At 38.9% G+C, this 16,592-nt stretch overlaps 1 protein-coding gene and 1 long non-coding RNA gene across 2 annotated transcripts in view; one reads left to right on the top strand and one right to left on the bottom strand.

The window, feature by feature from the left end:
• The first annotated feature begins 602 nt into the window (after positions 1–602).
• LOC121404563 lies at positions 603–1,833 on the top strand. Its single transcript, XR_005968076.1, has 3 exons — positions 603–795; positions 1,476–1,536; positions 1,645–1,833. It is a non-coding gene; the product is annotated as an uncharacterized LOC121404563 (long non-coding RNA).
• A 1,584-nt stretch (positions 1,834–3,417) lies between these two features.
• The window catches only part of LOC121404558, a 62,119-nt gene continuing 48,944 nt past the window's right edge, over positions 3,418–16,592 (bottom strand). The window contains exons 3-5 of the mRNA XM_041594212.1: positions 5,077–5,294; positions 4,694–4,934; positions 3,418–3,450 (exon numbers count right to left, since the gene is read on the bottom strand). Of these exons, the coding sequence (XP_041450146.1) occupies positions 3,418–3,450; positions 4,694–4,934; positions 5,077–5,294 (492 nt within the window). The remainder of the gene's footprint in view (positions 3,451–4,693; positions 4,935–5,076; positions 5,295–16,592) is intronic.

Below are 16,592 nucleotides of genomic sequence, written 5' to 3'. Positions count from 1 at the left end.
TTTCTGATGTTCAGTTCTCGCTGGAAATTCAAGCAAGTCAAAGGCGTTTAAGATGATTGTGCCAACGGTCCGTGTATTCTTTTTTTCCGTTTTTGTGTTAGTGTTTGGTGTAAACTCCGCTCCTGTGAGATATATCATAGAGAGTGAAGTGTCAAATTCTACGAAAGTGTTGGAGGATCTCCAATTCATAATAAACATTCCACATTCGGACAGAAGTCTTAAAGTGGAACTGTCATTTGATATCCTGGAAAACAGTTCCATTTACAAGGATGGTGATAGTGTTGCACTAGTGTCAACCAAAAAATCTCAAATTGAAGTGGAATCAACGGCAGCAGCAACAACAGAAACAGAAACAGAAACTACAACCACCAGCACCACCACCAGCACCCCAGAAGTGGAATCAACGGCAGCAGCAACAACAACAACAGAAACTACAACCACCACACCACCACCAGCACCCCAGAAGTGGAATCAACGGCAGCAGCAACAACAACAACAACAGAAACTACAACCACCAGCACCACCACCAGCACCCCAGAAGTGGAATCGACGGCAGCAGCAACAACAACAACAGAAACTACAACCACCACCACCACCAGCACCCCAGAAGTGGAATCAACGGCAGCAGCAACAACAACAACAGAAACTACAACCACCACCACCACCACCAGCACCCCAGAAGTGGAATCAACAGCAGAAACCTCAACCTCAACCTCACCAAGCAAACAAATACTTTTCGGTATTCATGGTACTGACGATGAGTACGATGATGATGATGATGAAAAAGATAATAGCGTAAGTCGTCCTTATAAGCGTAATATAACTTTAAAAACATCACTTTCCAATAAAAATCCATTAGTATTAACGACCAAGAGAGGAATAATAAAGAATTTTAAGGAGAATTTAGTGAGAACAGAGCAGTTAATTGGGGGACACATGGATATAGGACACAGGGGGTTTAATAGATATTTCAAGCTACAATTTAATGATGTAATGGTCGGCATAAAGTGCCATTATAGATCCATCTTGAGAAGAGATTTTGAGAATGAAAAAAGTGTAGAATTCAAATCAGTTTTAAAAATAAACTGTTTTGAATTTGCTGAAGTTTTAACTCCTGAATCGATGAAGAGAGAGAGAGCTAGTGACAAGAAATTAAGGGAGATGTTATATGAAAGTGTGAGTCGCATTAAAGCGGAGAACAGTTCAAATCATCAAATCGAGTCATATATTAGCGAAATTCAAAGCGATCAGGCTCAGATTCTTAATGAATCATACTTAAATAACAAGCGATTGACGGAAAAATTGCTTGATGAGCATTTGAAGGCAGTAGAAGAGTCGGACGGAGATCCCGAAGAATTTATACTAGTGTCAGGTTTAAATAATTATAAATCAAAACTCAATGTTAAAGTTTTGTAACAAGGTGAAAGAGAGAGAGAGAGAGAGGAGAGAGGGTTAAAAAATTATATTTTTTACAGCTCCTTTCTTATAGTAAAGAAGAAGCAGCCGTGGATGATGACACAGTAATTGCTGTAGAAGGTAAGCAAAAATAAAAAAAATTAAATACATTTTTTCGTTTGTTTTGTTTTTCTCAAACCTGATATTAATATGTTCTTTTCTTTCTTCCTTTTTTTTTTTGTATTCCAGGCGGAATTGATAACTATATTCAAGTTATTAAACTTGAAATTGAGAATTCATCGGATGAGGCATTAGTTGATGTGGGTGGTGAAATAGATAAAGCCATTTATATTAAGGGTAGCCTTAATAGTTATAAACAAAAAATACCTTTAAGCGTTTTGTAATTTGAGTAATTGAAAAATTTTAATTGTTTCATTGTTTCATTGTTCTTTGTTTATTGTGTCATATATAAAAATGTTTCGAAATAATAAAACTTATATTCTTTATTAATAAAACTTATATATATAATAACAAAAATGTTAATACTAATAGAATTGTAATAATAGAATTAATAATAATGAAAAATTTTTATACAATTTAAAGTTACAGTTTAATTCAATTTACATCAATAAAATGTTTTGTTTAAAATTTAAATTTTGACTTTTGACTTTTTTTTACTTTATTTATTTTTTATTTATTTACTCAAGTCTTCATATAGCATTTCTAACTCCTGGTTAGCGAATGCAATCATCCACTCCGATGTATCCTTTTCATTTTTACACGATTCTAGTTCAGAGGTTTGTTCACGAGTCCGACCCGGGTTTTTTTCTAGTTCCTCTATTTGTAAATCATATGCATTAATTTTCAAACTAATATCTCTAATCTCTGCCAAGAGTCGTTTTTCAAACAACTTCTGATGACCGTGGGCCAAGGTATCAATTTTATTTGGTTCGATGTATCTTTTATCATCTTTACTATCAAGTACAACTTTGTTGCATGTTGATGTAGTAAGATGATGTCCTACTGACCTAATCAACGACATATCACCCCTAACTGGCTGTTCTGTTAGCAGACATCTTTTATAAGAGCCGAAATCTAACTTGTCCACAGCACTTCTTTTCACCCCCTTAGACTTTTTACAAGTCTGTATCACCTCTCCATCTACTTTGTAGGAATACATTTTTGATCGGAGTCCAACAAACTCGAGCATGGGTCTTCCATTCAGCTCATCCTTAAAGAACCCTAACCTTTTCTTATTAACCCTCTCAAAATTATATTTCGAAATAGCTTCATCGGAATAATCCGATGTATCAAATTTGAATTGCAGATCATTACGAATATCGCTATAAAAATCATCAGTTTTTATAGTATATATAAATGAATCTGTATCCATATAATTTAATGTAGCGTTTTCCCCGAATTTAGGTTTAATGTAACCATAGTGGAAATCATACATTTTCAACTTGGACAATTCTAGCACAACAAACCCTAAATATAGGGGTTTGTTGTACACCACATTCAACTGTTTCAGTTGAATTGCATAAAAGTTTTCACTGAATTTTTTACAATTCTGAAAATTACTCTTAGCAATCAACGATCTCGCACATAATCGCTTAGCACCAGCTGAATCAGTTGGTGATGCAGATTCCCACTCATTCGTTAATTTAACTACTATCCTTTTATCTACATTCTCCATTGTTTTTCCATACACTGCATTATTCATAAGTTTCCATAGGTCTCTTGCAAAGGAATTTGTTGCATTTGTTCTATGCAGCGTGTTGAGGTCTATGTACTTTTTAAGCCACGGTTTTTGGAGGAAACGCATACCTCTATGAATTTTGGTCAATTTTAGACCATTGGCAACGCATTGTTTTAGATTATTGTAGTGGATAATATAATTCTCTTTATCCTCTAAATCAGCTATTAGTTTTTTAACCTTTGCTGATTCGGTGGGTAATTTATTGGCTGGGCAAAACGGTAGATCGTTATGATCATTATGAATTTTGTATGGATAGCTCAAGTCTACCTCAAGAATATATCCATACTCTGAATTTTCTGAAGTGTTTAAAAAGTCAATATTTGATATCTCACTTTCAGATAACCATTCAAAACCTCCATAAGGGAGATTTTGAGACATTGCCCAACCATAAAGATTGTTGGCATCCAAATACGTTAAATACGATGATTCTTTACTTGGATCATAAGTCTGCAGGTATTTATTGTTTGCCTGTGAATGGCGGAGAGAACATTGGGTTAAACCCCCACGAATACCTGACTGCATAAACCGATACATATCTATATCGGTTAGAAGTTCTAGTTCCACATCTGTGGTTCTCAACATGGCATCCCACGCAAACCCAGGAAGTGTATAATAATGAGCAGGGTCAAGATGATGCACTTTTGAGACGACCGCTCTGAAGCTTTCGAAGACATCAGCTAATAAGAAAACATCTGTTTTCAGGTACAGTTCTAAATAATCTTGTAGAGTTTTACAAGAAAATTCACTCCAAACTCTATGTGCATGGGCATAATTTTCTTCAGAGCATTCTGTCTCAGTCAACGAACTGTAGAATGCATCTCTTGATGGTAGAGAAGTCTCCTCTAGCTTGTTGACTGAGTCCAGATACTCGTACGGAAATACACCCTTTCTACGCATGAGTTCGAACTGACTGTCTGAACTGAAATGATGTCTCACTGTTTTTAGCTGTGCTTCCTCTAGTGTACCCGCAAGAGTGTCCAAGGAAGCCGGTAAAAAGCGAATCGAATCTAGAAAACGAATCTCTAGAGTCCTCTCTTCATCTATTCTAATAATCTTGGATACAGAAATGTACTGTTCCTTATTGACGGGTATTACTTTAATTTCTCCAGGTATGAGTGCCAGATCCTTGATAAAAAGATGACAATCATACCTGGAGAAATTGTGGAAAAAAACTGGAATGAAATTCCCTATTTTGTATTTTAAATTGCATGCATTGTGTGCAGCACCTCTAAATATGCCTGTCATATGGCAATGGTCTCTTACTCTATCTGTATTTAAAATACCCCCACATATATGGCAACTAATTGCCTCCTCAAACTCTATCTCTTCTTCATCACTAATTATTATATCTACTACCTTGCTTAAATAATTAATGTATATGTTTGTAAGTTTTTTAATTAAAGACTGTATAAAACTAGCACCGGCATTATATTCGGTTTTGAGAACCAACTCATCTAAACTAGAATCGTGTGCACATTTTAAATAATATGAAAAGGAAATCGGAATATGGGTATTTACATTTATTGTGTTTGCACTTACTGCTATATTTGTCGGCTCCAGAAGACATTCAAAGTCTCCGTATACCACAAACGGTACCTTAAGAGCTCGATGCTGATTTTTGAACTTAAGCAGTGCTTGCTTCGGATGAGGAAGTGTGGACACCTTCCCACTACATATCTCCTTGTGTCGTAGGGATGCCTCCTCACTCTGCGAATAATTCAAGCAAATGTTGCAGAACCATTGCTTCACCTTGCGCCTTCCAGTCTGCGATGAAATTAACCTAGAGATATAAACGGGGTGGAGGGTGATGAAAAATAGCTATATATACTAATGAAAAATAGCAACCGCTACATGAACTACAAGAACTACAAGAACTACAAAAACAACAACAACAGTGGTAATAAAATTTAAAGTTCACTTACGCTGATAACCGCTTAATCCAGGTATAGTGAGCACTGTGGTCACTTTCTATGAGCAGCATATTAATATGATGCTCGCGTACCTCCTTCGGATAAAACAAGGGTCCAAACACTTGTGATTTTTCGTTGTCGAATCCAAACAACGTTATACTAATATCCGGGTTTATATCCATAAACCTTTGGATGTGTCTTGGGTTCAGCGGGAAATCCAGTCCAGCAAACTGCAGAGTTATATTTTTCACAGTTATTGCATCATCATATATCCTCACGTTGTATGAGGCACAACGGGTTGCGTTATTATCCAGATTGGTTAGGGCCGCAATCAATGTCCACTTAAAACAGAGGTCATCGTCTCTGTTGGCTACATTTATTATTGCCTTTTTCCGCTTTAGACTGTCTGGCAAGTCAATGAATGATGATCCTTTTATCGGATCATATTGGTTGACATTCATCTCCAACCGTATAATGTGGACTAATGTCCATCCACTATCCTTTTCCTGGAACTCATCCATTTTGGTTGCGATTGCCTCTGAATGTTTTGTGTATATATCATCAGAGTCGCCACATACACTCATAACAGTCATTTTTGACTGAAATGATTTAATTTCGCTCTTCTCTTGATCCATTTTCATCAGTTTATAAAGAGCATAGAGCTCAAAGTTCACCTTTGCAGCGGTGTGACTCTGCAGGACGGAATTTAAATGAGGTAGGAATGATTCACCAGCTTCACGTAGGAAGTCTACTGGCATTTTTATTCCCTCATCCCGATTTTCATACACATAATGTATGATTCGTCCACCGAATCCGGCCGATACTCGCTTGATTCGATCATCAACCGGCTCAATAACCTTAATTTTGTGTTGTTCTGATCTGAGATGTTGATGCCATCTCACATTGATTGGCAGGGTCACGTCACAGACGGGGCAATATATCGGGGTGCGATTCATATTGATGGTTTTGTTTTTTGGATGCTTTTCGTGAAGATGATGTTGTTGATGTTGTAGTGATGCTTTTGATGCTTTTCGTGAAGATGATCTTGTTGAGGATGGATGTTGTTGATGCTTTTGATGCTTTTGATGCTTTTGATGCTTTTGTAGTAGTTGTTGTTGTTGTTGTTGTTGTTGTTGTTGGGTTCACTGGCACTCAACTCAATTTCACTCACTCACTCACTAATTGATTCTTTGTCCTCGACTTGTACGATATGTGGATCGCGCACGCGGAGTTTTTTTCTTTTGTTTTGTTTTTTTAAATTTATTTTTCACAGATACGATAAACGGGGGTTATGTGGGAATAGAATACGAATACGAATACGTTTGTATGTTTGAACAACTTGTTTGAAACTGAAAAATATTTTTCATATTTTTTAATTTGTAGTTCTAACGTTGTTCGTTTTTGAAATGAAACAGGTAAAATCCCTCCCCCTAACAAATACAAGTTGTATCCTATATTTGGTAGGGTGGCCTGTGACCTCTCGTATTCATTTTCCCACCTGGTCATAGAACCTTGACAATAGTACATGCTACGATTTGCTAGCAGCGACCCTAAAATTAGTAGACCCTAAAATTAGTAGATCATTGTTAGCACACACGCACACAAACAGACCCTTAGCCTCAAATATAATATATTAGGGTACCCGCATATGCGGGTGGTGGTGGTCCGGTACCATACATATGTCAACTGTACACCTGAGCACCTGCTCTGCAGGGTAAATGAGGGGGGCAAATATCGGTCACTAGGTCAACAGGTCACAGGTCATTAACAGAACAGAACAGAACAGAACAGAACATAACAGACATGATCTGATTAGTTGTTGTTGTTGTTGTGGCAGCGACCCTTTAATTAGTATATCACCACCACCACCACCCCTCACGCATGAGAGCACACCCCTAAATAGCACCCTCATTAAGGAAACTAGGTCAACTGCCATGATCTGACTAGTTGTTGTTGTTGTGACAGCGACCCTTAAATTAGTAGAAGTTAACAATACAGACAATTAAAAATTAACCTCGGATTGAGCTGTACGCAAACGCACGCACTCCCCACCCCCCGACTTAAACAGGTGTCAGAGAGTAGGGAGGGTGTATACAACTTCATTACGGCTAACGAGAACTCACCCTATAACACTCCCTTCGCCAGCAACTGTACGCATGTGCAACCTACCCGACCAATCAAATTCAACCACCGTCACGCATGAGACCACACCCTTCAACCCCATACGCATGTGCAACCAACCACCGTCACGCATGAGCATACATGTACGCAGCTGCAACCAACCAACCCTCACGCATGAGCGCACACCCCTCAATTTCACCCTCATTAACGTAACTAGGTCAACTCTCACCCCCCTTTTTACCTAATTAGGTCAACTCTCACCCCCCTTTTTATAATTTATTACCCCTTAATTACCCTCCCACCCCCCTTAATTGTGATTAATGGCCCATTAATCATCCCCCCACCCCCATTAATTGTAATTAATGACCCATCAATCACCCCCACCCCCCGCATTATTACACTACTTATATTTTTCCTTTTTCAATTAAGATTTGTTAAGTTGTATAAAAAGCCGTTTTCTTTTTTTTTTTTTGGGAATTTTTGGTGGGTTTAAAAAAAAAAAAAAAAAGAAAATTAAAAGGAAGAGGGGGGGGTGAAAAAGCCCGACGAAAATGGAGCAAGCTGCAGCGAAACTGTAGTTACCTTTTGTGTCTGTGTATTTTTTCGATTTTGTAAACCTTTGTTCAAAGGAGAAGAAAAGAAAAGAAAAGGAGAGGGGAGAAGGGGGGAAAGAAAAAAGGGGAGGGGAAAGGGGGAAAGAAAGGGGGAAAAAAAAAGAGTGGAAAAAAAAAAAAAAAAAAAAAAAAAAAAAAAAAAGCAAAAAAGAGAAAAAGAGGTATAAAAAAAAGAAAAAGAAAAAAAAAAAAAGGAGAAAGAAAAAAAAAAGAATAAATCAAATTAATATTATTTTCGATCAGAATTCCCAAGAAGATTACTTTGGTGTTTCTTTCAATATTTAACTAGAAACCAACGGAACCAACCCCGAACATGGTACGAAAATCTTTTAAGCTTCTTTACGCCAAAATGCATTAGGCTGCATAAATATCTACTGACACGAACAAATAACGTACGCATCGAGTCCAGCCTCGACGCAAAAAGATTTCCTTAAAATTCACACACACATAAAAAGACTAGCAGAAAATGATGGAGCAAAGAGAAAAACCAAATTTTCTTAATGCAAAGACTTGCATTGTGGAATTTTTATGGTTATGCTTTTGCTATGGGAGGCACGATTTTGAATAGAAGTTTGTGATGCATAGAAGAAAGTTTTATCCGACGACAGTATATTTACATGTTCAAACATACAAGCACGCCGTTTTTTTCCTTATGCATAAAAAAAAACCCTCCAGCGCTGCTTTTTAACTTTTTACTACATGAAATTACACATATAGGGGCACACACAAAGGTAGATGCACATCCATATCCAGGGGCACATGATTCGGTATTATTATTTCTGCCGTTTCTGTCGATTATAGCACTACGACTATGTACATTCCTATACGATATGAAATGTAGCTTAGCATTAGTCTTAAGTCTTTCAATACTATGGTGAAATTCATTCTTCCCGCTTTAGAGAAATGTCATTTGAGTTAATTTCTTTCTCCAATTATTTTCCATTTGGGTTGAAAACAAAAGTATCAGTGTTGTGCCTTAACTCCAATTAAAGTTTCAAGGCGCCATTTTACAGGGATTTTATGAACGAACCCATTTCGCAACCTTGCAAGGCAAGGCCTTGCCCCGTAATTTGCTTATAAAACTCTAGACTAGACATTCTATTTCTCGCACACTCTGCCTTGTTATGTACGCGAGCGCCCTGTAGCGGAGGAGATGTAGAATCTAAATGGTACATGTATAATCTACATGTAAGATGTAGAATATACAAAGTAGATGTAGATAACAGATGTAGCAAAAAAATGTAAAATGCTAATTTTTTTTTTTATTCTAAAATTTTAAATTCTAATTCTATACTGACTGAGTACGGGTATAAGTAGAGTCGCGTCCCAGAAGCTACTCAAACGTTCCATCTCGTTAATTTCTTCATTCTGGCTATAATTATGATCCGATCTAGTTCAGATTCGGCAATCTGGTAGATATGGTCATTCTCTACGTTACTGCGTTTTTAGTTTTATCGTATCTTTAAAAATGTGCCTGCCACAGATTTTCGTCCTTTTTGGGGGCGGAAGGGGGCGGGGCGAAATTTTGAAATACACTTGCAGCAGTGTGATATCACATGAGTCTGGAAACCAAATTTGGTTACCCTAGCTCTTATAGTCTCTGAGATCCAGGCGTCAAACAAGACGGACAGACGGACAGACAGACATGGCTCTATCGACTCGGCTATTGATGCTGATCAAGAATATATATACTTTATGGGGTCGGAAACGTTTCCTTCTCTGCGTTACACACATCCACTTTTACCACAAATCTAAATACCCCTTAATTTTTTTTTGAGTACGGGTATAAAAAGGGCACAATCTCAATTGCACTGGTAATGAAGGCAAATTCAAGTCAATGCATCATAAAGTCATCTATATTTTTCCTTTTTCAATTAAGATTTGTTAAGTTGTATAAAAAGCCGTTTTCTTTTAATTTCGGTGAGGAATTTGTTGCCGTTTTGAAAACGGAAAAGTCTTACGTTTTTAAGCCGGAGCATGCCTGTATGTATAAGCCCGATGAAATTCGGCCAACTGCAGCGAAACTGTAGTTACTTTTGTGTCTGTGTATTTTTTCGATTTTGTAAACCTTTGTTCAAAGAAAAGATGGGAGAAGGCCAGAAAACTTTCGTTGTTATGACAACGTGGTACAGAAAATGTGGCAGAGGTGGAGGCCAAACTGAATGGCTAAATCAAATTTGTTTTATATTTAATACAGAATTCTCAATTGAAAGTTTACTTCAAGAGCCTTCAATGGCAGTACAAATCTAAGTTAGTTTACAAAAGAGTAGAGCCAATTAAATCAACATAATTCAATTGACAAATACCATTTAGGAGAGTACGAGAATATTACTTTGGTTTTCTTTCAATATTTAACTAGAAACCAACGGAACCAACCCCGAACATGGTACGAAATCTTTTAAGCTTCTTTACGCCAAAATGCATTAGGCTGCATAAATATCTACTGACACGAACAAATAACGTACGCATCGGGTCCAGCCTCGACGCAAAAAGATTTCCTTAAAATTCACACACACATAAAAAGACTAGCAGAAAATGATGGAGCAAAGAGAAAAACCAAATTTTCTTAATGCAAAGACTTGCATTGTGGAATTTTTATGGTTATGCTTTTGCTATGGGAGGCACGATTTTGAATAGAAGTTTGTGATGCATAGAAGAAAGTTTTATCCGACGACAGTATATTTACATGTTCAAACATACAAGCATGCCGTTTTTTTCCTTATGCATAAAAAAAACCCTCCAGCGCTGCTTTTTAACTTTTTACTACATGAAATTACACATATAGGGGCACACACAAAGGTAGATGCACATCCATATCCAGGGGCACATGATTCGGTATTATTATTTCTGCCGTTTCTGTCGATTATAGCACTACGACTATGTACATTCCTATACGATATGAAATGTAGCTTAGCATTAGTCTTAAGTCTTTCAATACTATGGTGAAATTCATTCTTCCTGCTTTAGAGAAATGTCATTTGAGTTAATTTCTTTCTCCAATTATTTTCCATTTGGGTTGAAAACAAAAGTATCAGTGTTGTGCCTTAACTCCAATTAAAGTTTCAAGGCGCCATTTTACAGGGATTTTATGAACGAACCCATTTCGCAACCTTGCAAGGCAAGGCCTTGCCCCGTAATTTGCTTATAAAACTCTAGACTAGACATTCTATTTCTCGCACACTCTGCCTTGTTATGTACGCGAGCGCCCTGTAGCGGTGGAGATGTAGAATCTAAATGGTACATGTATAATCTACATGTAAGATGTAGAATATACAAAGTAGATGTAGATAACAGATGTAGCAAAAAAATGCAAAATGCTAAATTTTTTTTTTATTCTAAAATTTTAAATTCTAATTCTATACTGACTGAGTACGGGTATAAGTAGAGTCGTGTCCCAGAAGCTACTCAAACGTTCCATCTCGTTAATTTCTTCATTCTGGCTATAATTATGATCCGATCTAGTTCAGATTCGGCAATCTGGTAGATATGGTCATTCTCTACGTTACTGCGTTTTTAGTTTTATCGTATCTTTAAAAATGTGCCTGCCACAGATTTTCGTCCTTTGTGGGGGCGGAAGGGGGCGGGGCGAAATTTTGAAATACACTTGTAGCAGTGTGATATCACATGAGTCTGGAAACCAAATTTGGTTTCTCTAGCTCCTATAGTCTCTGAGATCTAGGCGCTCATCAAGACGGACAGACGGACGGACGGACAGACGGACATGGCTCTATCGACTCGGCTATTGATGCTGATCAAGAATATATATACTTTATGGGGTCGGAAACGTTTCCTTCTCTGCGTTGCACACATCCACTTTTACCACAAATCTAATATACCCCTTAACTCTTTTTTGAGTACGGGTATCAAAACAAGAAAGTTGACATGGACGTAAATGAAGTTAGCAAAAAATTGTTGCAATTAGTTGTACCGGACCCACCACCAACCCTGAACTTGACATCAGCGCCCTATAATTATACTGTTCCTAGCTTTAGTTTCTATTGTGTTAGTCCTTGTGATGTTCTAAAATCCATTCTTAAAATTAAATCAAATGCTATTGGCCTAGACGATATGAACCCGAAATTTTTGAAAATAATACTCCCTAGAATCATCATGCAAGTTACTCACATTTTCAACACAGCCATGACCACATCAATTAACAAAACGAACAAAACGAACTTTTTCTTAAAGATTTGGGGCTTAGAAATGGTTGGATGATATTTTATTTTTTTCAATGGCAGAACTTTTTTTTTTGATATGTTTATGTTAGGTTTAGTTTAGAACTCTGTGGCAGGCAGGTCACTGTGCCAGACAGCCAAACGTTTTACTACGGTGATGATCGAATTTGAGGTGTCTTCTGCTTTTTCTGATGAGCCTCCCCCACAGTGCTGACTAACGCCGAGAAAGAGCAACGCACCAGCAAGAGCATAAGTACAAGCAAACAAACGGTTATAAAGAGAGACATTAGATTAAGAGATGATCAACTACTCTTTGTGCTGCCATGGGCCGGCGCTTAGCCGAACAAATACCTTTTGGAAGGTTGCAGGCCCAACTGCCAATTGGGAATTGGGATCGCCATCAGGTACCATCAGGTACAACCCTTTTTCGTTTGCTTTGTTCGCAATTGGCAGTTGGGCCTGCAACCTTCCAAAAGGTATTTTTTGTTAAATTTTTTCATTTTTTTGGTTTGGTTAACGAATTTTAGCTACAAAGTCTCTCCATAGATTTTAATGAGCGATATAATTTTTTTTCGACTTTTCCTGAATTTTTAAAGAACAAATTTCGTAAAAAATACCGCACAAAAATCATCATTTTTGCATTTCAAAGCTTTATATTTCCCAGACGGTATGCTGAAATCATAAAGTGTTTGGGCTTACCTTCTAGATGTTTTAATTATCTTTTCAAAATAGCAAAGTTTTTTACAATCAGACGTAAGATACTAGAGTTATGTGAATAAAACAAGCGCTACCTCTGAAAAAAGCTAAAAAAAAAATAACAGACTTCAAAAATTCTTAAAAAAAAGTTCTGCCATAGAAAAAAAAACCATAATTCTTTAAAAAATGTTAAAGCCCCATATCTATCAGAAAAAGTCGGTTTGGATCCTTGAGGAAAAAAAAGTTCGATTTTGTCGAGTAGTGTTACCAATTAAAAAAATAAGTTTTACATTTTACATTTTTTTTATACATCTGATATCTACATCTACATCTACAATGTATATTCTAAAACGGTATAGCGACATATCTCCGCGCGATATATCTCCGCGCGGACGTTGGCGTCATATCTCCGCGCGGAGATATGTCGTTTTTGAGACGACATAGCGTCATATTTCCGCGCGGAGTTTTTGAAACGACATACCTCCGCGCGGAGTTTGGCGTCATATTTCCGCGCGGAGATCTGTCGTTTCAGAACGTCATATGTCCGCCCAGAATTAAGTGGAGATATGACGCCAAACTCCGTGAAGATATGACGTCAAGCTTCGCACAATGAGCCCCAGCCGAAAACCAGTGTCAAGTCACTTTTTCATTATGCGCTGTGGACAGTTCAAAGTTCATTCTTGCATATTTACAAAAATTAGATATCATGAAAATATCTATATTTGTTCAAAAGGAATTAATTTATAAAGCTGAAATACAAAAAATTGTTTCTCCAATTCGACCATTTATAAGATAAAAACGAGAAGGAACGTGTGAGTCGCTTCTGGGGACGCGACTCTCCTTATACCCGTACTCAGTCAGTATATACATTTTTGAGCATGATTTTTTAGAATTTTAGAATTAAAAAAAAATTTTACATTTTACATTTTTTTGCTACATTTGTTATCTACATCTCATCTACAATGTCTATTCTACATCTAACATGTAGTTTGTACAAGTACCATTTAGATTCTACATCTCCTCCGCTAGGGGTTGCTCGCGCACTGAACGCGGCAGAGTGTGCGAGCGAGAAGGAAAATGAGTTGTGTTTTTTGGAACGGATGGGGGAGGGGAAGCAACTGAAAATTAATTTCTTCATTCTGGCTATAATTATGATCCGATCTGATTCAGATTCGGCAATCTGGTAGATATGGGCATTCTCTACGTTACTGCGTTTTTAGTTTTATCGTATCTTTAAAAATGTGCCTGCCACAGATTTTCGTCCTTTGTGGGGGCGGAAGGGGGCGGGGCGAAATTTTGAAATACACTTGTAGCAGTGTGATATCACATGAGTCTGGAAACCAAATTTGGTTTCTCTAGCTCCTATAGTCTCTGAGATCTAGGCGCTCATCAAGACGGACAGACGGACGGACGGACAGACGGACATGGCTCTATCGACTCGGCTATTGATGCTGATCAAGAATATATATACTTTATGGGGTCGGAAACGTTTCCTTCTCTGCGTTCCACACATCCACTTTTACCACAAATCTAATATACCCCTTAACTCTTTTTTGAGTACGGGTATCAAAACAAGAAAGTTGACATGGACGTAAATGAAGTTAGCAAAAAATTGTTGCAATTAGTTGTACCGGACCCACCACCAACCCTGAACTTGACATCAGCGCCCTATAATTATACTGTTCCTAGCTTTAGTTTATATTGTGTTAGTCCTTGTGATGTTCTAAAATCCATTCTTAAAATTAAATCAAATGCTATTGGCCTAGACGATATGAACCCGAAATTTTTGAAAATAATACTCCCTAGAATCATCATGCAAGTTACTCACATTTTCAACACAGCCATGACCACATCAATTAACAAAACGAACAAAACGAACTTTTTCTTAAAGATTTGGGGCTTAGAAATGGTTGGATGATATTTTTTTTTTTTCAATGGCAGAACTGTTTGTTTATGTTAGGTTTAGTTTAGAACTCTGTGGCAGGCAGGTCACTGTGCCAGACAGCCAAACGTTTTACTACGGTGATGATCGAATTTGAGGTGTCTTCTGCTTTTTCTGATGAGCCTCCCCCACAGTGCTGACTAACGCCGAGAAAGAGCAACGCACCAGCAAGAGCATAAGTACAAGCAAACAAACGGTTATAAAGAGAGACATTAGATTAAGAGATGATCAACTATTCTTTGTGCTGCCATGGGCCGGGCACGGGTCTTTAACATCCTTCTTTGGCAGCCACATTTCCTTTGTTGATCCAGGTGACGTCTTTAGTATAGCCACTCCGGAAACCATTCCTGACTCGACGAGGGGGTCCAATACTCGTGCGAGAGGGCACTTCAGACTGGTTAACTGAAAATAACACAGGAGAAAGTGGATCTGGTGCGCGAGACTGAGACACCTCTCCTGCAACTATCCATCCTAGCCTGGTTTCCTGAAGACGTGGCAGACCAGCTCCCAATTGGATTTGGCCAATGCAGAGAAGCTCAAAGAACAGTCCCGCTCCAATAAGAATGTCCACAGGTTGAGACTTGTAGTACTTGGGATCCGCTAACTGTGTGTTGCAGGGAACGTTCCAGCTGTTTAGGTCGATATTGCAGTTAGGTTGACTGGACGTAATGGCATAACTTGATGTGCGTGATTCCAGGTTGATATCTACGCAGCATCCTTCCGATGTGGCACGCGACTCGCCGAGACCAGACACCAAAACATCCGACTCTTTCCTTTGAAGCTGCAACTGCTGAGCCAGGCGAGAAGTAATAAGATTCACCTGCGATCCAGAATCAAGCAAGGCACGGCATGGAATGAGTGTACCAGAGCGATTCCTTACGCTGATTATGGCAGTGGCAAGAAGTACGATGTCCTGCCTGTGACTCTGGGCCAAAAGCGATGTGGCTGACGCTGTTGCAGTATGTACAACGCCAGAGGGTCCCGCGGGCAATTGCGGAGCTGATGTAGAATGTGACAGTGATGGCAGAATGGATTGAGAACCGTAAGACGGGGACTCGAAGTGGAGTAGAGTGTGATGTCTAGCACCACATATTCGGCAGGATCGAGAATGACATGCACCCTGCGTGTGGCCTTCTCGGAGACAGTTGGTGCACAGTGACAGCTTCTTAGTTTCCTGAAGCCGAAGTTGAGCGGAAAGATTCCCAAATTGTGAACACGCATAAATGGAGTGTCCTGGATCACCGCAGAACGTACAGACCTTGGAGCTGGTTGCGATTAGACAGTGTTTCCGACTGCTCTGGGTGTACATATCATTTGCGTGCTCTTGGGTTTCCAACCTCTGGCATCTCTGCTCCAGAACGTGGCGAATTGCTGGCTGGAGGGTATGCTATCCAACGACGAGCATTCCTCCCACTTGGTTTAGTGGCGCTGTCCACCTTCTGCAGCAGGCTGTGTATTAAGATGCAGTCAGCAATCTGCTCCTTTGTCCCCATACTTTGTAAAGCTCGCAGATTGGCATTAACTGTATCCGAAAGGGACCGTAGTTGGGAAACAGATGAGGCCTCGACACGCTGCAAGCTCAGAATGTCTGTGACATGTGCCTGAAAGATGAGACGCTTGTTATTAAATCGTTTTCTGAGTAAATCTAGAGCAATAGGATAGCTGTGCGTGGCTAAATTCCACCGACGAGATCGTGTCCAGCGCTGGTCCCTTTAGGCATGATCGTAAATGCTGCAGCTTCTCGACATTCGTAAGGTCAGGGTCCTTGTCAATTATGGAGGCAAACATGCCCCAAAACGAGGAATACTGAGCGTAGCCCCCACCGAACTCAGGTAGCTTCAACTCCGGCAGGCGTGGCCGACTTTGCACGACGACCGTAGTTGGGGCCTCTCCTACATGGTCCGCCCGCATTGTTGAACATGGTAGCATTGTGGGCTGCCGCTTGTTTAACTCTCGCTTCATGCGAATCTCCAGCATGAC

This window comes from Drosophila obscura, unplaced genomic scaffold, assembly GCF_018151105.1.
Source record: "Drosophila obscura isolate BZ-5 IFL unplaced genomic scaffold, ASM1815110v1 contig_214, whole genome shotgun sequence".
NCBI classification, from domain to species: Eukaryota; Metazoa; Arthropoda; class Insecta; order Diptera; family Drosophilidae; genus Drosophila; species Drosophila obscura.
Note: the sequence above shows the minus strand (reverse complement) of the source record. Positions and strands in the feature narration are given on the sequence as shown.